The 24914-nt window shown below is 41.9% G+C and overlaps 1 protein-coding gene across 1 annotated transcript in view; it reads left to right on the forward strand.

Annotated features, from left to right (window-relative positions):
- The first annotated feature begins 912 nt into the window (after nt 1–912).
- Nucleotides 913–24914, forward strand: part of HAP6 (ribophorin II (RPN2) family protein) — a 77777-nt gene continuing 53775 nt past the window's right edge. The window contains exons 1-4 of the mRNA XM_087672116.1: nt 913–1089; nt 1214–1358; nt 1721–1904; nt 1999–2088. Of these exons, the coding sequence (XP_087528242.1) occupies nt 1077–1089; nt 1214–1358; nt 1721–1904; nt 1999–2088 (432 nt within the window). The 5' untranslated portion in view covers nt 913–1076. The remainder of the gene's footprint in view (nt 1090–1213; nt 1359–1720; nt 1905–1998; nt 2089–24914) is intronic.

Genomic DNA, 24914 nt, shown 5'->3' on the forward strand with positions numbered 1-24914 from the left:
CGCTTGCACAAGCCACATGTGCTGAACTTAATGGAATATCTATTGTTTCAAGCATTTGGAGCAACACGGCTATGGGTAATGTGGTGAACTCACAAATTTACATTCTCATCAATGGCTCTATGATCCTTGCAACATGCCTCAAGTGAGCTCCATGTCCTTTGCTTCGATCATCATGCAAGCTCCCCGAAGAAGAATAATAAGATGAAAATGAAGAAGAATATGTAGCAAGTGCTTCTCCACCATTCTCTCACTATACCTCACACTCTGTCTCCCCCCCTCCCCTCTCTCTCTCTCAATCTCTTCCTCTCTTACACAACCAAGAAGCATGCAGGAAGCAAGAAGAGAGATGTCAAGTTTGCATTACACAATAATGAACTTGTCCATTCAGTTTTTACTTTTTATAGATGGCCTCAAAGTTTTGGGCACCCTTCCATTGCATTAGCTTAGACTAGCCTCAAATTTTTGGGCACCCTCCTTTTGCATTAGCTTAGACTAGCCTTTTCTCACATCAAACACACCATTTTACATTTTACAACTTACTCAGTTGAAATCTGTTGAGTTCACACCTCACTTGGACTTTACAATTTGCATGGGAGCAAGTCTGACTCTCTAAGATGGATATTACAAGAGGATGGCTCTATTGATGAGATTGATGCTGTCAAATGCATCTCCTTGAGTTCTCAATTACTATAGCCAACATCTCTGCAAGTGTGGATTAGGTCTTCCTTTGGCATGGTCATATTCAACTCTTAGGAGTGCAATTCTAAAGTTGTAGTTGATAGCAGCTTGTGCAGTGGAAAACTTCTTTCAAAGGCTCTTAATGTCTTCCTATCCTACTAGTTCTATGGTAGTCTTGATGACCTTCAAACACATTTATAAGAAGGGATGATGTAAACTAGGTCGGTAAAGAGCAGGCCAAAATTTTATACCAAGGAATCATCATCAACCCTCGAAACCTTAGTGCACATTTTTCTTTTAAAATACACCTTACAACCTGCGGGGACAGTGTGTGGATTCGTCACACGGTTCCATCCCGTGCTCTTTGATCTGTGCGTCTCGCTGCTGCTGGCGGCGCCATGGCTGTCGCAGGTAAAGAGCTCGTCCCCAGCGTAAGCTTTTGTAGATCCGGCAAGCATTTTACAAGAAAACGATCCGTTCTTCTCCATCGCACCAAGGTTTTGGTTTTTCTAAGTTGTTTGCATTTTCTGGATAGCTGCTGGAGCACCGAGGATATTTCTGCAACTCGCCTTCCTCTGCCTCTTTGCGATCTCTGCTGCTGATGCAGGATTCCATCCCCTTTCTGCAAAAGACAAGGCCTTTGCTGAACAGCTTTTCTCATCACATCATGATCTCGCCAGGTTTGTGCTCTTAGTCCCTCTCAACTTTCGGCGTGCACGCTAGCTAGAAGAGCTCTCACAAGTCACGTAATTGGATTGCTTTATACATCTTAAGGTATGGGCAAATCAGAATTCAGCTCCAAATTAAAACCGCCATGCTCACCATAAGGGTCAGACGCGATAAATTTATAGGCATTGTGCATCTTCAGTTTGTGCGAAAGAACATAGTCCTAGATGTGTGGTGGGTTTATGTCGATGTTGGCACTTGCGTTGTGATTGGGCTTAGAATGCCACTGCATCAATTGGTACCGTGTTAAATGTTTTGCTATTCAGGCATGGAATTAGGCCTTTCATTTGTTCGATACAATTTTGCTACTTGACAGCCTGGAACAGAAGTATCAGGCATTGAGGTCCCTACAAGTTCTTGGAATCGAGAGGAAGGAAGTAGCCACATGCACTGAGGTCACAGACATTCTAACTTCCTCTAATTCTGGACTGAATGATATTTTCTATGCGGCTAGAATATCGGAAATCCTGCAATGTCCTTTGGCCGAAGATGACCTGAAGGTGACAATTAGTTCCAACATAATTATTTTTTATGGTCATGTTTGACAAACATATTCTCAGCATTGGAATGTGTTCTTATGATTCTTATGTGCAGCTTACTGCCTCAAATCTGCTTTCATCTCTAAGCAGCAGCAACACTCTAGTGGATCTTCATTTCTCTATTGTGACTCTATCTATCATAAAGGTTAGCATTCTTAATTATGTGCATGCATAAATTCATATTGACTACAACATATAATGATTGTTTGTGCTGCTTGCTTGGTGAACTGTTGACTTGCCATCTTCTCTTCTGCCGATTGCCCCCACATTGATGGGGGTTGTGTACTGAACCTTAGAGATTTTAAGTATCTATGAAGTCTGTTATGTTTGCGAGGAAAGGAATGGCTAACTGAAAGTATATATGATAATCCAAGGCTTCGCAGCAGGGTTGGAGCCAAACAATGCAAAGAGGATATATGGCAGTGTTTGAACAAAACTTGAGGCAGTTTGGGGAGGATCAGATTGATCAGCTTGGGGTGTAATGTATTGTATGATCTTTGTCATAGCAGAAGGTTGGAGGTCCTCTCTCCAATGCTAAGCTTCACGCTTAGAAGGTTTGTGAGAGCATAGGTATTAATTGGGATGGCACATTTGGAGTTTGATTATCAACTTCCTAAGTCTTGTTGGATTGAGGGCTCTCATCACAAATAGGAGCTTTTGTCCTCTCCAAGTATGGGGAGGTATGCTTGTTATTTACAGTACATGGCTGACCTTGACCAATAAGAGGCTTGATTGAGTTAGGCTAGGCTTGACTCAATTCCACAAAGAACCATACAAAGTACTAGGTTCATTTGAGACTTTTTTTTTTTGTGTCCTTGAGCACTATTTAGCGGATGATTGACTTGTCCCCTTTTGATGTATCCCAAAAATCCAATTTCCCATAATGAGACCATTGTAAGCAACTAGTCGCATGAAGGGGAGACCCATTTGGATGATTAGTTGTCCCTCAATTAGCCTCAAAAGGGGCATCTTGTAATATGGTGGTGTTTTGCTCGGTCCAATGTCTAGTCCTTGCTGAACTTTATTTTAGGGATGCATTATCTCATTCAAGGGTTGTGGAATACATTGGTCCAGTCTATTCCTTGTCAAAGTTTGTTATAGTGATATATTGTCTCATTCAAGGGTTGTGGACTGCATACTAAGGTGCTTTACATTTGAAAATGCAGTACTATCCCTTTTCTAAAAATGTCTAGGTTGTATTTCAAATGTATCATTACCCATATTTCTCTTGACTTCTTGAGATAGCTAAGTATTGCTAGGGTTAGGTTTTTGTATTTAGTCTCTATTAATTTGAACTTCGTAGAAGCCAAGTATACAATGGGTACATATAAATACATATGCATGCACATTCAAACTTTTGGCTTGCCATGGATTGGATTAAGACACCAGATTCTTGTCCTATCAATCAATATTTATGGATGGATGAGCTTGACATTACCAATGATGGTTCTATCTTCATTTTCCTATAACAAGACATTATTCTTCTGGTGAGGCTAGCTGACATTAGATGGAGGACAATGATGTCAATATTTGAACTTATTTGGGTGACTAGCAAGGATTAGAGTTGTTGTAAACAACAATATGGTCATGATGGGCAACTTAGTGGTCATGGTTGGTAGTGTCAATATGGATCCTTAGCGATGATGTGGGTGGATGAATGATCATACTTTTTGTCTTGACCTTCGAGTGACTAGGTTATAATGACTCTAATAGGCTTTTGGACCTTTTCCATTTGCTAGAGCTCTACCACATTTAGGACCTAGGAGCTTTTGAGGTTGGATTATGTGGTCAAATCATGTCATGAACACTCCAATTTGCCTCAAATCTCATGAACACTCTAGCTTTTGGGTAAGACTTCCTTCGGTGCTCCACAATTTGGCATGATCTCTGTTGATGAAGATGTCCGTTGATCTCAATCACACGATGACTATTAATGATGCCATGATCCTCATGATGACCTTTCAATCACTTGGATGCCCTTTTGTAGTTGTCTTGTAGTTGCCTTTATTACTCTTTGTAATCATGTAGGTGACATGTTGAAATAAATGCAGCTTGTCTTTTTCAATGTAAAAAATTGCAGATTTCTTTTAAGTTGTCATGTAATTACAATTTGAAGGTCCAACTAAAAGAAAAGTGAACATTTGCCTAACACCATCCACGAACTGCTGCCCACGTGATTATGCTGCCATTGTGACTTGTTGATTGTACACTCGATCTTGATGCTTCTCGTAGCATTGCTAGCCACATAATTGTCTACCCATGTCATCATACCTTGCACACGATCATCTGAATATGGGTTTCGTCTAGGTGCATCAGAGTGCTTCCCATCCCAACTTTTGCAAGTAGGTTCCCATACTACCTTGTCAGGGAGAGGAGTAGATCCATGGATCATGGATTGTCTTGATCCGATGAGCTTCTATGTTTTGTGCATATTTTACTAGTGATCATGTCATGTGGTGGAGAGTAGGATGTTACTTTGTTACCAATGTAATGCCCATGCAGATCTCCAACTTGCACACATGGCATGGGACAAGCTATACAAACATAGAAGAGACCCTTAATTGTCATAACTTTCAAGATGTGTTCATGTTGAGTGACTAAATGGGCAGTAGTCAATGGCCAACGTTGTAGAAATCAATCCAAGATCCAAGGATGTAACAACCTACTTTGCAATGTCAATAGTTTTGGGGTGCTCAAAGCCATTCTTGGTTTTGACTTCTAAGTTAGTCATTAGTTGATCGACCATAGAGGATTGTGGGTTGACGTCATCCTTAGGTGATAATAGCAAGGGCGTCAGTCGGAAGGTTTGCATGTGGTCAAAAAGCACAAGGAGAGTTTGTGGTTGATTGTGGGTGTGCTAGGATTAATTGTGATATCCAAGGATGTAGCAATTAACGCTTGCAATTTATTGCAATAATTTTGGGGTTTTTAAAGCCCTTCTTAGTTCTAAGTTAGCCATTGCTTGATCAAGGATCATAGGATGTTGAGTTGAGATCATGTTGAGGTGACAACAGCAAAAGAGTGAGCCGGACGGTTTGCATGTGAATCAAAGAGCATGTAATATACCTGATTTGTGTGGGCACCCAACATCTCGCCTTGCGTACATGTGCAAACTCTGTCAAATGCAACACTCATTGGAGGCACTCAAAACGCCTTGCGCATAAAAAAAAAGAGAGGTTAGTAATGAGTTAGTAGAGTAGGTTAGCTAGTTAGTGTTTAAGCTAGAAGGTTAGTTTAGTTAGTTATTAATTTAAAAAAAATAAAAAAGGGGCTGCAGCCATTTGAAGGTTGCCATTATGGTGACCCCATCCCCCTCATCAGCCTTGTTATTCCTAGTAAGCGCTCCTCTCCCATGCACTTGGTAGCTGTTTTGCCATCACTTCCATTGCCTCCATCAAATTCCCTTAGCGTCACTAGCTAGTTGCCCCTCCCTTGGGTCAAGAGTTGCCTCCTCTAGTCGCCCTAAACCCCCCCTTGTCTCCTCATTGTCATACCCTCCTCTTCATGCCCCATTGTACCTTTCCCTGAATCCTAGCTTGCCATGTAGGTACTAGGCAAGCACTCTCTTCCACCCCTCCATGCGCAAAACCCATCCCCCCAACCCCCCCACCCCCTCCCAAAAAAAACAAACCAAACAAAACTGCCCCAACCCCAACAACCATCTTGGTGTGGAGGCTATGTTGAGAGAGAGAGAGAGAGCAAATTGTGGCATCCACGAATGATGCAATTGGCCACCTCCATATGCGGAATCGAAAGTGGGAACTACTACCATCCCACCCATCTCTTATTTATCTAACTTGTCACTTCAATATCTTTATAATATCATGGAGATATTTGGACATCAGTAAGGGATCATCGCCAAACGCACAAACATCATTTATGAGGCTCTAGGTATTTCCCTTGTATTTTGTCATTTATAGTTTAATTAAAAATTAAATAACTATCCTTATAAAAGAAACAAGATTAAGAGAATGGGTCAATGGTTAGAGACTAGATTTAAATATTACCCTATTGATTTCACACACGAGAAAATACACTTTGCTAGAGTTGTATTTTAGATTTGGAATGATAGGCCTAGTTTAGGCCAAAGTGTTTTACAATGTAGACGTGGTCAAGTATAGTTTAAGGAACATGCTTAATCCACCCCTTAAACTGATAGAGATAACTTTTAAAATAGTGAGGCTTGAGGGCTTATGTGGTGGGTTGTCGTCTTAATTAGAGCCTTGGGTTTCCAGGATTACATGTCATGCAACATAGAAATTATGCAACAATCTTGCCAAGAATTTACCGATAAGGAGATGTATAGAGATGTTGGATTTTGTTAGAAGGGAATAACTACTTGTAAGCATGTGACAAGTGATGGTTTAGGCGATGTGCCAAGCTTGAGACAGTGAGGCTAGTTTAGGAAGTAAAGTATTAGAGGTAAGTCTAATGTTGCTAGGACGAGAAACTTATACTTCTATAGCCACACACTTGTACAAGGAGAAGTATAGGCACAAAAATCCAAGCCCAAAATACTATATAAACTTAGCTTCTTTATAAGGGATTGAAGTCCTACATAACAAGGCTTTTTTTCCATTATGGTTTGTTACAAGGGAGAGGAATAGAGCAACCCATTCACAATATAGCAACACAACACAAATACCATTCAGAGGGCAAAATCCTCTTCCACTACCATCTCAACACTATATCCAACTTTAGGTAGTTCATTTGGAATCTTCACACTCTCCACGCGAGCTAGTAGTTCTAAGACGAGCATCCACCCATCCAAGAACAACATTGATATAACCTCAATACAAGGGCAGCTTCACATGATTATAGTTGCAATTGTAGGCGATAACCACAAAACCAAATACAGTGTCATAAAGAACGATACAAATTAAAGTAGTTTTTGGATAGGGTAGGATGTTAATGATGTCCTCAGGAAAGTTGGAAGGAATTACCTCTAGCTAACCAACTCCCACTAGTCGAATGCAATGCATGAGCAATGTCTGGACGAGTAGCAACCATAGCATACATAAGAGAGCCACAAGTTGATACATAAGGAACTCCCTTCATAGCATTTACTTCCACATCATCTTTCGGGCTGTTGGCTTTGCTAAGCTTGAGATAAGGAGGTAAGGGTACCCCAAAAGGCTTAGCTTTAGCCATGTTAAATCTGTCGAGTACCTTTCCAATGTACTTTTCTTGAGATAAAAACACTAGTTTCTGCATTCTATCTCTACGAATCCTCATGCCCAAAATATGTTATGCATTCCTAAAATCTTTCATGGAGAAAGCTGATTTCAGCTAATTTTTGAGAGCATCCAAGCCAGTCTTTCTTTTCCCAGCTAGTAACATATCATCCACATACAAAACAAGTATGGTGGGGCTGCCATCTGTATCCTTTTTCATGTACAAGTAATGATCTGCATGGCTGCATGTAAACTCATGAGATAGCATAAAAGTGTCAAACTTTTTGTACCACTGCCGTGGTGCTTGTTTCAGCCCATACAGGCTGCGTTTTAGCTTACACACCATTTGCTCTTTTCTAGGAACTACAAAGCCCTTGGGCTGTTTCATGTAGATTTCCTCATCAATGTCACCATGTAAGAAAGCTGTTTTTACATCCAATTGATACAGCTCTCAATCCAAAACAACAGTAAGAGCAAAAAGCACACGTAAAGTGGTCATCTTCACAACAAGTGAGAAGACCTCTTGGAAGTCAAACCTTTCCTTTTGTGCATAATCTTTGGCAACTAGCCTTGCCTTGTACTTGGGTTTCCCATCAACTGTCTTGACTTTGTACACCCATTTGTTTGGAAGTGGCTTCCTTCCCTTGGGCAATGACACAAGATTCCAAGTATCATTTGCATATAGAGATTGAATCTCTTCTTGCATAGCTAGCTTCCACTTACTGTTGAACTCACATGACTTGCCCTCTTTGTATGTAAGAGGCTCACACTAATCTATAAGCATCACATAATGCAAGGAGGGGTCAAATCTATGTGGTTGCCTTCTTACGTGTGTACCCAATGATCAACATTTTCAGGAATTGGGTCTACATTTGGAGGTATATTATTCTCAGCATTTATTGGCTGCTGTAAACCATTTTCAGCATGCTGTTCATGCTGTACAGCACCTTCATTTTCATTTCCAGCACCTGCATTTTCATAATCAGCAAGCCTATCTTGCTGTTCATGACCTCTTTGTGCTTCTATTTGCTGTCCATCATTATCTGGCTCAAAAATAACCGGTTGATCATCAGTTTCAGCTTGTGGTACAGCACCTTGAGGCTCATTTTTTGAAGTAATGGCTGGCTACAAACTCTGAAATTTTACCTTTTTAAGATCTTCATTAGAGGCTAAGGTGCCTTTTAGCACTTTTGCCTCATTAAACACAACATTACGGCTGCAAATAATTTTCTTGGATTGAGGTAACCACACTTTGTAGCCAAATTCACCCTTATCACCATAGCCCATGAAAGTGCCTTTGGTGGATTTTGGGTCAAGTTTATTCCTCAGCTCATCCCTAACATACACAAAAGCATCATAGCCAAATATGCGTAAATGGTCATATGAGGCCGATTTGCCAAACCAAACCTCCTCAGGGATGCCATTATTTAAGGACCTGTTTGGAGAGCGGTTGCAAATGTGAACCGCGGTTTTGTGTGCCTCTCCCCAAAATGCATGAGGGAGATTAGTAGTGGACAGCATGCACCGCACTCTTTCACATAAAGTCTTGTTATATCTTTCAGCCACCCCATTTGAAGAAGGGCTGTAAGGGGTTGTAAGCTCCCTCTTCATACCATGCAAGTCACAAAAGGACTTGAATTCAGTCGATGTGAACTCATCCCCATTATCAGTTCTCAAGCATCTTAGCTTTCTACCTGTTTGAGTGGTCACAAATGCATGAAAAGTTTTAAAAACAGCAAACACTTCACTTTTCTTTTTCAGCAAATATATCCAAATCTTCTTGGAACAGTCATCAATAAAGGAGACAAAATATGCAGCACCACCCAACGATTTCACGGGCATACTACATACATCAGAATGCACTAAGTCCAAGACATCGGACCTACGTGAGACACTAGAGTAAAATGAAATTTTTATTTGCTTTTCAAACTGACACTCATTACAAAAATCAAGTTTAGAGCCTTTTCCATCAACCCTCTTCAGAGAGGTAAGGACATCAAGTCCTTTTTGGCTCATATGGCCTAATCTCTTATGCCATAACTCCAAGTGGCTGCAAATTTCAGCAACTGCAAGAAACTTGCCATTCAAGGCTTTACAGTGCAAGCAATACAAAGTGCCCTTCTTGGTTCCTTTTGCAATCAGCATGGAACCCTTTTTCACTTTTCACAAACTACCACCAAATAGTGTGGCGTAGCCATGCAAGTTAAGCTGACCAACAGATAGTAAACTCTTTTTAATGCCACGCACATATTTGATATCTTTCAACACAAGCTCTTGACCATTGTCTAAAGACAAGTGTACTGTGCCAGTCCCATCAATGCTACAAGCATGGTTATTTCCAAGATACACCTTTCCATAACTGCTTGCATTGAACATAGTAGAACACTCCAAGCAAGGAGTCACATGGAAAGAGGCACCAGAGTCTACAATCCAAGTCTGAGTGACACCATCATCAACTGACAAGAGTGCATCAATCACATCAGCCTTGGTAATCTGCTCATAATCAACTGCACATAATACAGCAGTCTGTGTATCTGAAAGCTTTTCAATGACCACGCTAGAGGTCACATTGGCCTTCTCTTTGCCTTTGGTTATCTCCAATGCATCTGTCTTTTCTTCCTTCTTTTTATCTATTGCATTCTTCTTTCTCTCTTGTTCCTTATTGTAATACCTGCAATTAGGTTTCTTGTGGCCCTTTCGACCACAGTGATAGCAAGTAATGTCACTCTTTTCCTTTCTTTTGCTCTTGCTCCTGTTTCTTTGCCCTGCATTTGCATTTTTCTTTTGAGCCCTGCCTCTTACATTATAAGCTGAGTTGCTGCCTTCTCCACTAGACATAGGTCTAATTTCTTCATTCAAGATAGAACCCCTCACCCCATCATATGAGAAATTGGGGTTATTGCTGAGTGAAACCACCAAGGTTTCCCACGAGTTTGGTAGTGTCATGATAAAAAAGATCGCCCTCAACTTATCATCATAGTCCAAATTTGCATCTTTGAGCTAATTTAGAATCCTTGTAAATGCACTCAAGTGCCGAGCTGCAGGCTTTGACTCATCGAGTCGCATATTCACCAACTTGTGCATTAAATGCACCTGATTAACAGGTGTGGTGATATCATAAGTAGTTTTCATGTTTTCCCATATTGCATAACTTGTATCTAAACCCTTAATGTCTGTCAGAATGTCATCAGTGGCACCCATCTTTATGTAAGCCACAACCTTTGTATTCACTTTGGCCCAATTTGCATCAGACATTAGTGCGGGTTTATCTTCCTGCAAAGCATCCTCACAATCCTTCAGGAACAAAATGCCTTGCATATGGTCTTTCCAAAGGTCAAAGCCATGACCATCAAACCGTTTGATCTCCATCAAACTCTTGATGTCTGAACTGGAAGAAGTTGCAGCCATTTTATCTTGAACACGAGTAAATGCACTAATTTGCAAAAACACAAGCTGTACCAACAAAATGCGTTGTTGTTCTTTCTCAACCAGAAGCAAATTTTTGCTATTTGTACATGAACTAGCCAACAAACGGGCAAAAGATGCAAAAATTTACCAAATTCTACGCAAATCCCCAAAATTTCAAGTTCAAAATTGCATAAATGTCAGTCAGTTTGACCCAGTTGAGTAAAACTTTGCCAATACATGAAAACCCCCAAGTTTCTGTGGTGCAATGTCAGGAAATTTTGCTCAAAGGGGCAAAATTTTGACTAATTTGGCAAAATCCTCAAATAAATTTGGGTCACTGCTCGCAATGTCAGCAATTTCTGACTTGATAGTCATGGACAGGCTTGAGCTATGTCATATTTGGGAAAAGCCCCAAAATTTTGGCTTGAGTCCTCATAGATCTGTGATCTGTGCTTCTGGCGTGTGAACTCTCGTAAAAAAAGAGTGTAATTGAAAAATTAAAAGAAACTTTTAACTTTTGGGAGATTGACGGGAGGTCGTTGATTGTCGACCGTTGTGCACTTGCCCGTCACGATGAAGTCGTCGTCCGCCTCCACAAATTGTTGTGCCTGCCAGTCGCCCACGTGTTCGCTAGTCGCCCGTCGTCGCCCAATATGCTTCAGCCCGTGCTGACCCTGCTGTCGTGCCCATGTGCGCCCTGCAGGTCGTTGTGACTCCCTACCACATGCGCCTGTTGGTGCTACCTACTCCACGTTGCGACTACTGCCTGCTGGTCGCCACACGCTTAGCACCTCGCTTGATCCTAGTCCATCTTGGTCCTTCACGTCAACCTGACAGTTGCGCCTAGCTCTTGTCAGTTGATCCCATCAGGTCAGACTAGACTTGTCAAGCAATCCATGCTGTTAGTTGGTTTGATCTTGGGAAGCATGTGGGACCTAATGCTCTGATACCAGTTGTTGGACTAATAGGGGCGTAACTTTGAGAGGGAGATTGAGCAGGAGTGAGCGTGAGTGTGACGGCTGAAGAGAGTTAGAGCAGAGTGAAAAGTACGAGACGATTAGAGTGTACCAACAATGTGTTGGTACACAAATTATAAAATGTATTTATACTTAGGGCACGTAAAGGGTGCGTTCACATGTACAATGTGCGTGTACTATATAGGGAGGTTACCGGGCCTTTATATCCCAACGAGTTATACAATAGGATAATGCTCGTAAAGGTAGTGGCTAACTCAGACAAAAGATCAAATGGTTGTTTGTTACATGGATGCTTTCCACCCATAACTCCACACACACCACATACAACATAAACACTCTTTTTAACAAATCCAGAAGGGGTATGGGGATTAGTTTACAAGATCTTATGGTAGTATGATGAGCCTCTTTTGCATTTGTCTTTGATACTCCTCCATCTTCTTCTATCACAAACTTCAAAACAAGTGAGGAGCCAATACATATTTCAAAGAACACTATGAGCTAAGTAGAACTCTAGCTTTATGCCTTATTACAAGCCTTTGTATCCAATAAGTCTTGAGCCAATCCCTCTATCCTTGCATGGTATCTTCAAGAAAGTGCATCCTTGCAAGATCATGTTGTGTGTTTGAAAGGTATGTAAATGAAAAGTTTAAAGGTAGTAGTGGCTTGTTGAAACAAACCTTTGAGTTCCATGAAGGCAAAGCATTAAGCCTTAAGCCTTGAGGCTTATATTAGTTAGCTCAAACCACCAAATGAAAAGAGATAAATGAGTAAGATGCTCCAAAATGTCATGGCAGTAGCTTGTCAGCCCATTTCACCCCCTCATTGAAAGGCTCAATTTATAGATTTTTATAATCTTTGCTACATTTGTTTACTCTCTCACGATTTGCCAAGTGTTTAACATGCAATGCCTATAGATTAACAGTTGATTCATCAAAGTCCATCTCTTTGGCGTCGTCAGATAGCCAAGGCATTCACACGCTACTTTTGGTGCAATTGGATGCATCTCACTTTGTTGAAAGATCTCCCATGATGTCATGCAATATAGCTAGTAGAACTTCTTCATTGAGCCTTATTACTAAGGCTTTTCGAACACTTAATCAAATAACCATGGGGCCCCCTGCATACGAGGCCTTACACAACCACCTTTTGCCCACCAAACAATGTACAGTCCCACGGAAGATAGCATTCCTTTGCAGCTAGATGTTACAATCCCACATAGAGAAGTCTTTTCAATCTGTTTCAACCTTTTCTCCTATGAATATACACACTTACTCGAGGCCTCATCATACCACCACTTTGTGAAATCAAGATCTTCTTCATTTCTTGGAACCTTGGCCCTTGTGGCTTTGCATTTTGACACATGATTTGACATCATGCACAAGCATATGACACAAACAACTTGTTTTACACGCACATCCACCTAGACTCTATATAAAACCCGAAGTATTTACAACATATACAAGAGGCTTCCCTTCTTTCCCAATAAAAATTGTGACGTCATCGTAAAACACCAATGTCATACTCATTAGTGTGCAATAAATGATGGTTAAATATTGTGCGCAAGTCCCAAGTGAGAGGAGATGGTTTAGAAAAGCAAACGTGGTTGATTCCTCGGATAGTGCTTTGTGGTTGTACAATTGCACTCTAGCCGCAAAGAGGGGATACTTGTATAAGTGCACGTAAAGTGATGGCGTAGGTAACATACTAATCCCAAGTTGGTGGTAATTGGTTAAATTAAAGAGGGTAGTAAAAGATTGTTATATGGCACCTAGTGCTTGTGGTTTGGGAGAGAAGAGGGATAGGAATGCTAAAAGGAAGTGGATAGGAAGAGGTATAGAAAGCCAATGTTCTATTGAGATGAACCTGATTCTTGTATGGATACGATGTGTTAAAGATAGTGATTATGCAATAGTAGCGAAGGAATAGGTATGACAAGAAGATGTAAGAATTACTTGGATCGCACCTTGCACTTGTATGGATGTGATATTTTCTTGAAATCTTTCTTGGACAAAGTTTTGTTGAAGATAGGGATCATATAGTGATATTGGGTTGTTGATCTTGATCCCACATGGATGTGTTATTGTGAAAGATAGGGATATTACAATGATATTGGATGATGAAAGTGTTGATAAAATGCTGTGATTGAATGTTGGTTGTTGAGATGGAATTGTTGTTTGATAAAGATTGCTTGTGTGTGGATATGGCTAGTTGTGGATGTGACTAAAGGTATCTATTGTGTGATGAGAATTTTGTGGAATTGATATTGGCATGTACTCTCTCCCAAGTCTTGTTGTTGTGGCTTCCATTTGGCTAGTTATTACCATCTAGAGTGTAGACTGTCACCCAGATGAGAGGTCAAATGTGTGAGGAAGGTTTTCCCTTATGGTGGCACGAGAAGTGGTGGAGCTTTGGTCAATTAGATAATACTCATGAACGGCGTTTTGTTAGGGAAGAAATCCTTGACAGGCATGGTGCATGGAGATGGGCACTAGGGGACGTTGATTAGAAGAGAGGGGTCAAAGGGTGTGTTCGAATTGGATCAGGGTTGGGTTAGCAAATCATGGAGACCAAGAGAGGAGAAAATTAGGATAGAGTATCCTGGTAGTCTTGGTTGGAGATTGGTTAGATTATTCTAATAAAAGGAAGCTATTTGGAAAAGATTGTTTTCACTGTTTTCGTGTTGTGATTAAAGGCGTTTAACAAACCTAGTGTAGTGGCTAATTAAGAAAGCTATTTTATATGTCTCAGGGCCTAATCAAACAAGTATGCACATTAGGTGTGTGCATGGAAAGTGGGTGGATGGTTGTCACAACAACACTATTCTACAGATGGTTGAATGTGATGAGTTGGATGCTTTTCAAAAATAAGAACCAGGCTGAATGATGACTTCCTAGCGTTAGTGTCCTAGAACTAGACTAAGTACTGTTTTAGGGGGTTGGAGTTGACGTTATGTCTTATGGGTAGATTGTTGAGCCCAGCTCCCCTTTGTCTCTTACTGTCTTTGAACCAAGTGCGGTGATTAGTTTGCTTTTGGCCAGGTTTAGTTGCAAATCAATCCTCCTTGGCAGAGCACTAGATTGCGGTTAGAGACTGTTAGGTCATAGGTCCTTTAGGTCAATTCTCGTGGGTGGAGGCCAAACTTTTTGCTACGAGGTAGACTTGGGAGTTGCTTGAACAGTTTAAGTCTGCAAATCCTAAGGGGTTTGCATAGCGTTGCTTAGGAAAGGCGTATAAGTAGCTACCAAACATCTTTCCCTTGGCTTGGCTAGGGGCGGGTACATCATAGAGCACAAGTAGCAGAGTTCGTGGTCAATTGTGGCTGTTCGAGAATTGATTGTGGCTGATTGGAAGTTTGTCTTGGACAAGGCAACATGGTGTCTTCCGAGATTTGGACTAGTGAGTGTGGGATTGCACTTGGAGTTGGAGTGCAGCATGGTACATCATAGAGCACAAATAGGAGAGTTGGTGGTCCATTGTGGCTGTTCGAGGATTGATTGTGGCTGATTGGAAGTTTGTCTTGGACAAGGCAACATGGTGTCTTCCAAGATTTGGATTGTGGGATTGCACTTGGGGTTGGAATGCAGCATGGATTCGCTGCTAGTAGTCTTTACCCTTGTACATATCGGTAGTATTGCTATGATGTATTTGATAGCAGATTGATTCCTGTTGAGCAAGATTATTATGCATTTTGGCCTAATTTAACTCCACAAAAACATCCCCAAAAATACTTATTAAACAAGAGGATATATTATTTGGTGGTAGGACAGATGCTAAAAAATCTCCTATTTAAAGACATGATGTTGGTTCTCCATCTTCATTGTCATCATCCTGCATCATCTACCTTTTCACCGGCTGCTGTCCTTGCCTTGGTTGCTGCTGCCTAAACTGCTGGTAGCTCTGCCCTGACCAGCCAGCTCTGCCGTGGTGGCTGGTGCTGCCTCCTGCTCCTAGAGGACTGCTGCCTGTTCAGCCAGCTACGTTTCATCTCCCACCAGGTAGGTGACCTGTTGCACAGCCTCTTCAGCCCTTGACAGGCTGCATTTTTAACATCTGCTGCTCCTGTTTACAGCCAGCCCATCAAACAGACTGCGTTTTCACTTTCTACCATTGTCTACATCTCTTGACAGCCTTTGTCGACTACGGGCTTTTGCAGTTTGTTGATCACAGCCCTCTCCTCAGTTCCTCGACATCATTCTTTATAGATGTCACATTGGTGGTTTGCTGCACCTGGGATCTGTTCTCAGAGGATATGTCTCTCTTTGAAAATTGACACTCCCCCTCATCAGTGCTTGGGCCAAAACATGCTCAACTATCCTTTGACATTTTACTCTGACAGGGCACTACTAGTTCTATGGGTATTTCACTTGTTTCTCCGAATCTTTACTCATGTTAGTGTTTTCTTTCAAGTTTCTGTAGTGATCAGAGATCTAAGTTTATGGATAACATGTGTTGTTAGGTATATTTTTCCTCATGTATGAGCTTGCCTAAGTGTGGGTGTGTCTTGCAACATGTGAACACACCTTAGGTGCATGCAATGAAGGTCAAGCTAGATGGTGTGCCTCTTGGCCTTTGTAAACAAGGCTATATATACCTTGTTCTCATCATATTTCTCTCAATTTCTCTTTTTATCAAGAGAGACTCTCTAGAGTTTTTCTCCCTCTGAGAGATCTCAATTTATCTCAAATGTTTGCCTCTCTCGATTTTCATTATATCATATATGGTATTAGAGCAGCTTCATATTCTTGAGCCACATAGAAAGTGAGGAGTTTGTGACTTTCTAGTTCTCAACTAGAATGGCCAGTGGCCACATCAGTTGCGTGAAACAATTGCATAGTGTCTGCATTCCATAAGCCAAACCCTAATTTGGGATGATCCATTCATCTCTATAAATAGACAGGCTGCCCACCACTCAGCCCATCCTTATTTTGCAGATTGTTGGTGCTTGTTCTCTGCTGTTCACACCCCTTCCTAGCATATATCTCAGTTAGAAGTTGCTGTCCATCAGCTGGTGCCTGCATTCAGCCCTTCTCCACCAGCTAGCCATCAGCCCACAGCCCTCCAGACGGTGTTTGCTGCCTCAGGACAGTCTACAGCATGTTGGCAGCTGTTTCCAGCCATCTCCATCTTTCAAAGGAGTTGCTGCAATTTTATGTTCACTGCTGCCAAGTGGTTAGCTGCCCGCCTTTGTGCCTGCCTTTGCTACATTGGTGCTGATGTTGTCATCAATAGAGGCAGCATACTGCTGTGTTTTATACCTACCAACTTTTCAGTTGTGTTTTAGTCATCGTATTTCAGCCACTTTTCAGCTGCTGTCCACCGTTAGAGTTATCCAGCTTTGTCAAGCATCAATCAAGACTCGACAGATCTGTGTTTTCTGGTGCCATACACATTGGAGGTTGTCTTGTTGCGTTTCAAGATTTGTATAGCCTCGGAACAAAAAGATCCGTTTCTTTCGGCTAGAGGATGACACACTCCCTAGCTCATACTCTCTACCCTAGTCCTAAAGACCTGGAAATTTGAGGTTCAATATTCACCTTGCACAGTGTTTTTGCTATGTTGAGCCTGGTATAAATCATTGTCATTATTGTATCTTCAATGTTCATTGTCTCCGAGTTACCCTAACCCTATTGTGTTCTTTTATTAGTCTATGCTTTGTCGTATGATTGCATTTGTTATTTGTAGACGGAGTATTTCTTTATTAGGGGGAAGGTGTGAAGAAAATACCCTAACACAGAAACACAAATAACACCGTATGACAAAGCACAGATTGATAGAAGAACATAGCTAGGGTTAGCGTAACTTAGAGACAATGAACACAACGAATGAATGAAATGATTTGACTATTGAATATACAATGCTCATCCAACAAACAAACTATGCAGTGAATGAATACTGTACCTCGAACTCCTCTATCTCAAGGATCACTGCAAGGGTAATGAGCTGGAGAGTGTGTCGTACTCCGAATGGATCTTGAATTGCAGCAAGGCAGTCTTTGAGTGTCGAACACCAGCAAACGCAGCCTAGGAAGGTTGAATCTGATGTAGACAGTAGTGCAAGAGAGAGAAAGACTTAAAAACGCAAGTGAGGAGAGACTAAAAACACAAGTGAGAGGAGAGAAAACAATGAATGCAGTTGGGAGAAGAGTGAAAACAGCAGTGACAGGTTGAGGAAAGAGAAAACAACAAACATAGACTGAGGAGAAAATCTGCAACGACAGCTGAGAGGAGAGAGAAAATTTGTAGGGTGGCAGTTAGGGCCTGCAAAAATAGTAGTATGCTGATGTGGCAGGTTGTACGACAATTGGATGACGGACAATAGTAGTTGCTTGGCCGGAAACAATAGCAAAATGATGATTGAGGCTTGGAAACAGGTGCCAAATGAGTGAAGATTGCGATAGACAGCTTGGACTGCGATGTCCTTTGCGAATGGAGTGTGGATAGCAAGCTAAAAACACTTGAAACTTGCAAAAACGAGATTAGGGCTAAATGGAGGGTATCATAGCTATTTGTAGAAAGTTTGGGCCCTTCCAAGCGGGTTTGTGCTTATGGAATATAGGCACTCTCTAGGAACACATTTCTTTTTAAGTAAACAAGGTTTCTTCCTTAATTAAGCATGTTTTGGGGTTGTTTAAGTGAAGCTATTACATTTTTAGCTCAACACCCCCTCTCAGGCCCAACGGTGCCATGAGAAGTAGGCCAACCATGCCTTTTTTTTTCTTTATCTTTTACCCTAACGCGTCCCACCCTAAAGCAGTCAAAGCATTGAAGAAAGAGTGTGCGTTGGCTGCCTAGTGGCCTACTAAGACTACAAAGGTAATATTTATCTTACCAAGGGAGCCCAAGGGATCACCCTAGAGAGGCTAGGGTATCAAACAAAGGATGCACGGTGGCTGTCCAATGGCCTACCAAGTCTTGCAAAGGCGGATGGAATCAGCTATGGACTTTTTTTTTTGGAGGGCTTTGTAGTATTGATAGATTTAACATTAAGTGGGGGTTTCAAATCAGTGTTCGTCCTATTGAGCGTCCGTGTTCCCAAATGGGAGAGCAATAAGGGATTGTCAAATCTAAGGCCTTCACAAAACAAGTATACTATCCCTACTATTACTAGGTGTCGATGAAGAAGGAAAATGGCTAAGGTGTGGGTGACACAAATATAGCAAAGATGCGAAGCAAGCAAGATAAGCAAAGCAAGAAAGCAAGCTAGGGAAAACTGCCTTGGAGATTTTGCTATGTGCAATGCCACGAATATGGTGGATCCAAAGTCGACCACTCCAAAGGACGGAAAAGGGATAAATGCACACAAATGCATGTTTACATGAAGAGAATGCCAAAAATGGGGTAATGCAAAGGAAGATGCAAGATGTGACGCTCACGTAAAATGCAATGCAACTGTGTCACTTGGATAATGCTCTCGCAAGGGAATTATTCACTTGTTCAAGTGTCCTTTTACAATCATGTTATCTTGACATTGCGGATGAAGTTATAAATGTCCATAAGTACAATATAAAAGAACAAATGAATGAATGAATGTTTAAAAACTGTAAATGTCATCACTTTTACTATTAAGAGAAGTAGCCGCCACCTCTCAAATTTGAAGCGAAAGCAAGAGGGAAGTACCCTCTTGCTATCAATTTGAAGAAGTAGGAGAGGATGTACCCAAGCCGATCCTAGGTAAAAGGTATTGAAGAATCGGTTGGTTGACCGGTTTGGTCAAAATGTCAACAAAATTGTTTGATCAAGGCATAAACTCTAGGTGGATAGTGCCTAACTCAACTTGCTCTTTGGAAAAGTGGAAGTGGACCCTCGTCGTAAAGAAATATCCTAACAAAGAAACATAAACAGAAATCGTATGATAGAGCATAGACTGATAAAAGAACACAGTTAGGGTTAGGGTAACTCAGAGACAATGAATTCTGTGAATAAATGAAGTGATATAACTATTGAATAATACGATGCTCATGCCGCAAACACACTATGCAGTGAATGAATACTGAACCTCGAACTCCTATATCTCAAGGATCAGGGCAAGGGTAATGAGCTGGAAAGTGTGCTATACTCCGAATGGATCCCAGATTGCAGCAAGGCAGTCTCCGAATGTCGAACATTAAGAAACACAGCAATGAGAAGCTGGATCTGATGCAGATAGCAGTGAGGAGAGAGAGATTAAAAAACGCAAGTAGGACAGTTTGCAAGAGAGAGAAAGACTAAAAACGCAGGCAATAGGACTATGATGACGTGGCAGGTTATACGACGACATGTCTGCACAGGAACAATAGTCGCCTTACTGGAATCAGCTTCAAATTGCGTGAAGAGGGCTGAAAATGATGCCAACTGATGGAAATAGCAATGGATAGCTTCGGCTGAGATGTACTTGGCTTTTTCTTATAATCCCTACAACGTGTGTTAACATACAAGAATTGGTCCTTAAGAGGACATTTTCGGTAGTCAATAGACTGAACTCTTTCTTCCATAGGATCTCTATCAGAATATTGCAAAGCAGAAGAGGTAAAAGAAGAAGGAACAAAATACGAATCTAAAGTACCTTGCACCGGAGTGGACGGAAGAGGATGAAAGAAAGGAACATACTCCGGGTCTTGTTCTCCAAGAGGGGAGGTCTATCCCTGATGGAGGTCTCGACAGCCCTGCAGCATCATTAGATTTATGCGCAACATTTGAAGAGAGAAATTCATGCATACCTTCATTTAGAAGCTTTTCTTGAAGGACAATCCTTCGATCGAGCTCCTCAATCTTCTTTCGTCGATAAGCTATGATCAGTTTGTATTTTTCAGATGTCAGCTTGCCTAGCTTTTCTTCCATGTAATTAGAAGTGTCTTCCACCATGTTGGAACTATGTGGAGCAAGCTGATCGACCCACTCTTGCTCGATTCTTGGCATAGTTGATTCTGGAGACTGATCGGTGTTGTGTTCGAAGTCATTTGAACCTACTGTTGTTCTTGCTTCTTGTATAGAGCTTTCAGATCAAAGGCCTAGGTTTCTCAAAGAGTACGAGGCTTTGATATCATGTAAAGAAATACCCTAACAAAGAAACATAAACAGAAACTGTACGACAAAGCCTAGACTTATAAAAGAACATAGTTAGGGTTAGCGTAACTCGGAGAGAATGAACACAGTGAATAAATGAAGTGATATAACTACTGAATAATACGATGCTCATGCAGTAAACACACTATGCAATGAATGAATACTGAACCTCGAACTCCTATATCTCAAGGATCAGGGTAGGGGTAATGAGCTCGAGAGTGTGCCGTACTCCGAATGGATCCTGAATCGCAGCAAGGCAACCTCCGGATGTCGAACACTAACAAACGCAGTAGTGAGAAGCTTGATCTAATGCAAACAGCAGTGAGGAGAGAGAAAGACAAAACGCAGGCAGCATGTTAGAGAAAGACTAAAAACGCAGGTAGGACGGTTTGCAAGAGAGAGAAAGACTAAAAACGTTGATAGGACAGCTTGCAGGAGAGAGAAAGACAAAAAACGCAGGCAGCAGGGCTGATGACATAGTAGGCTGTATGGCAATAGGTCTGCATAGGAACAACAGTTGCCTGATTGGAATTAGCTCCAAACTGCGTGAAGAGGGCTGGAAATCAGGTGTCAACTGATGGAGATAGCAATGGACAGCTTCGGCTGAGATGTCCTTCGCGAATGAGGTGTGGGCAGCAAGCTGAAACACTTGAAATTTGCAAAAACTAGATTAAACAAGAGTGGAGGGCTGGCTGCCTATTTATAGAGAATTAGGGTTCTAGATTCTCTCCCACTTAACTCTCTCGATCCGCTCTCCATTTTAGGGTTTTGGCTAAAATAAGTCTAAAATAATCATGTTTTGGGGTTGTTTAAGTGATTAAGTGTATTTCTTAGCACAACACCCACATGGCGCATCTGTGGTGTGATGATTAGATTGCCTGCAAGGACAATGGCACTCTGGTTGTCGCAGTAGACAACGATGGGAGAGTCACAAGGAAAGTGAAGCACTACCAGTAAGCTCCTTAGGTAGATGGCCTTGGTGTTGCCGTATACTCAGGCTCGACTGTGGAATCCACCACCGTCTCTTGCTTATGGCTGGACCAAGAAATGGAAACCCTATCGAAGGTGAAGAGGTAGCCGCCTTATGGTTGGACCAAGAAATGGGAGCCGTACCGAAGGTGAAGAGGTAGCCACTATAGAAATGCCAGGTGTCAGGATCTCCTACCCAATCAGAATCAGTGTACTGTTGCATACATAAACCCAAACCATAAGTGAGTCCATAAGAATAAGTACACCGTAAATAACGCAACACATGAAGACATGCAATCCAATGTGACATCCTAGGTGCTGTGAAATACTGACTGAGAATACCAACCAAGTAAGCTAAGTTTGGCCTAGTATGAATTAACCAAAGAAGTTTCTCTATTTTATTATTAGGTTTGTGTGTATATGCACGATATCCGAAGACTTTGAAGTGGGATATGATAGGCCGGGAGCCAAAGAATGCCTTGTACGGGGTCCTTTGGGGAAGGGCCGCAATCGGGCACCGGTTGAGGATGTACACCGCGGTTAGCCTCAATCCAAAGGCACTCAGGGAGCTCTACTGCGAACAACATAGAGCATGCCATTTCCATGATTGTCTAGTTCCGACGCTCTACGACTTCATTCTGAGAGGGGAAGTTGGTAGAGGTGAGCTGGCGAGAGATGCCATGCTATTGTAGAAACTCGAAAAACTCATGGGAGATGAACTTACCATTGCTATCACTCCTCATGCAACCAACACGACGATCCGTCTAGTTATGAACCAACATTACCCAAGCAGAGAAATATGTAAAAGCATTGGACTTATGCTTGAGAAAGTATACCCACATGTATCTCGAATGATCATCCACTATAAAAAAGAAGTACAATGTGCCGTTTAAGGTGGCAGTGGATGTTGGCCCACAAAGATCAATGTGAATCAATCTAAGAGGTGCCTCAACTCTATGTGTAGATTGTTGAGGGAATGGGGTACGTTGCTGTTTCTCGAGTTGATATGCTTTACAGACATCTTGAGCTAGCTTCAGGTGAGGAAGGCCCTCAGCCATCTCATGGCAAGCCAATTCACATAGAGAGTCATAGCGAAGATGCCCTAGGTGGAAATGCCAAAGACGCTCATTGTTCGCAGGCTCTCGAGATGTGGCTAATGCTTGGAAGGTATGGAACATGGAGTCCTCGGTTGTCGACTTCTTAAGAAAATGGGACATTTGGTATAGGCCATTAGGTTGTGCCTCACCGCGAGCAATCACTAAACCAGTCTAAGAGTCAAGAACCTCGACTGTGGTCGCTGTAAAGAAAATTGCTTGCCCCAATCTTCAAAGCTGCTGAAGAGATAACAAGTTTACCCCAAGCTAAGGAGTGTAGTATACATTGTCTAGTAAAGCCAAATCCGGAGTGAGATTCGGACCCTTGTCAGAGGCAAAACCGATGAAACCTTGAACTTGAATCTTGACCGAGTAGTTGTTTCCTATCCACCTGGTTGCAGGGGCTTGGGCACGCAAGATGTCCGCTATAGGAGTCATGTGATGTGTAGCTCCATTGTCCACAATCCAAACAAGTGCTAATGTGGTTGGTTGTGATGAGTATGCCTTTGCGGTAACCTCATTAGGATGCAAGTCTCAAATGTGGATAAACTCGCATCAGATGTCTCTACGAAGACGATGTGGGCCTCTACACAATAGTCAGACAAGCCATTTGGAGTTGAGAACGTTGTCGATTGAGATGGTTGACCAGTGGCAGTATGGGTTTGACCTTTCCACTACCCCTTGCCATCACCTTGCCTTTCGTGATGGGGGTTGCCCGATTGAGGGGCGGGGGTCTATGATTTGGGTTTTGGTGTTGTGCCTCTCACCTTTGATCGACATTGGTTGTCAAAATGGCCAGCCTTATGACAATGTTGAAATACCAATTCTTCTTAGGTACATTATGCTACTTGGGTTTGAGTTGAGACTGGGAGTTTCCTTGTGATTCCCTTGCTTGATTTTGTTTTTGATTTTGATTTTGATTTTGATTTGAAGCTTGATTTTGTTTACCCTTCTCTTGTTGCCCCTCAAAACCCCTTTTGAGAATGGGCAACAAGAGTCCCCTTTGAGGGATTATTCATATGAAATTGATCAAACAGCCATGCATAACACAATAGCTGATACTCAAATTCATAGAATGTGGATAAATTGGGCAAAGAAACCACTTGTTGCACAAAATTGAAGTATTTACGTGACAACTTGTTAAGAAACAATTAGGAGTCCATGTAGTGGAGAATTCGGCAAGGAAACGTCGATACTCAACCGACTTGACTTTCAAGTCTTTCCGGTCAGAGATTTTGAAGTTTTGAAGCTCATGGTCAAGATTTATTCGACGGGTCCTATCCCGAGCTGCATAGCGGTCAGTCAAGTGTGACCATCGCTCTGATGCTAAGTCAAAATGTTGGAGCTGAGAATGAAACTTAGGTAATAAGCCATGCATCAACTCGACAATAGCGGAGGCATTCCTAGCCTTCCATGAGTGGAGGACCTCGTGTGGATCGGGTTGGGGTTCCAACTCCTGCACAAGATCCCATAGGTTCTGCAAGTCAAGGATATGTCTTATTAGGTTTGACCAAGTTGTAAAGATTGACTCGTTAAAACGAGTCTTGTCAATGACTAACTAAATGGAAAATGAACAATAAATAGTACATAGCTGATGAGTACAAAATGATCTCTAAGCTAGATACAATGTGGAACTACTCAAGCACTCTTATCCCAAGATATCTCTCATGGGTCTATCTAGCACAGAGAAATTGAAGCAACGAGGTATGGTCCCTTGATGATGGTGCAGTATCCTTTGTATTTGCAAATGATGCCTCCTACGGGGGTGTGGACTAGCTGGGCATGGACAATGGGCTCTGCATCTTTGTGTGGCTATGTCTAGGGTGGTTCCCTGTGTTGAGGTTGCTAGTTGGTCCGATGAAGGCTCTGTAGTGGAGGGAGTAGTTGATGCTCAGTAGAACTCTATTGAGTCTACATTGGTGTGTGGCTCCTTGTCTTTGCTCTTGGGTCCACAATAGGTGCTCTCTATGATGGTGTAGCTCCATAAGGAGGCCGAGACATCTTTGATCTAGGAAATCTATCACCTTGGATGGTGGCACAAATCCCTCTCTAAACAGGCAATGGAAGTGCCCCATGATCTCATAATACAGTGGACATCTACGTAGCAATGCTCCTTTGTTTTTGGCTCGAGTTGGTAGAGTTGGCAAATCCTATTCTGAAGGGGGAGGGAGTCTGCACGGTACCTACCTGTCTCTATCCACAGCTGTCAGGAGGATGTATGGAGCTATCCAATGCCGTATCATACACCATGGGACGTATACATCCATGTATCTTGGGCGAATAACAAAGCCATTGGGGGATGTGTAGA

The sequence above is a fragment of the Lygodium microphyllum genome, chromosome 29, assembly GCF_053477565.2.
Source record: "Lygodium microphyllum isolate KBCC chromosome 29, Lygodium_microphyllum_v1.1.10, whole genome shotgun sequence".
Taxonomy (NCBI): Eukaryota; Viridiplantae; Streptophyta; class Polypodiopsida; order Schizaeales; family Lygodiaceae; genus Lygodium; species Lygodium microphyllum.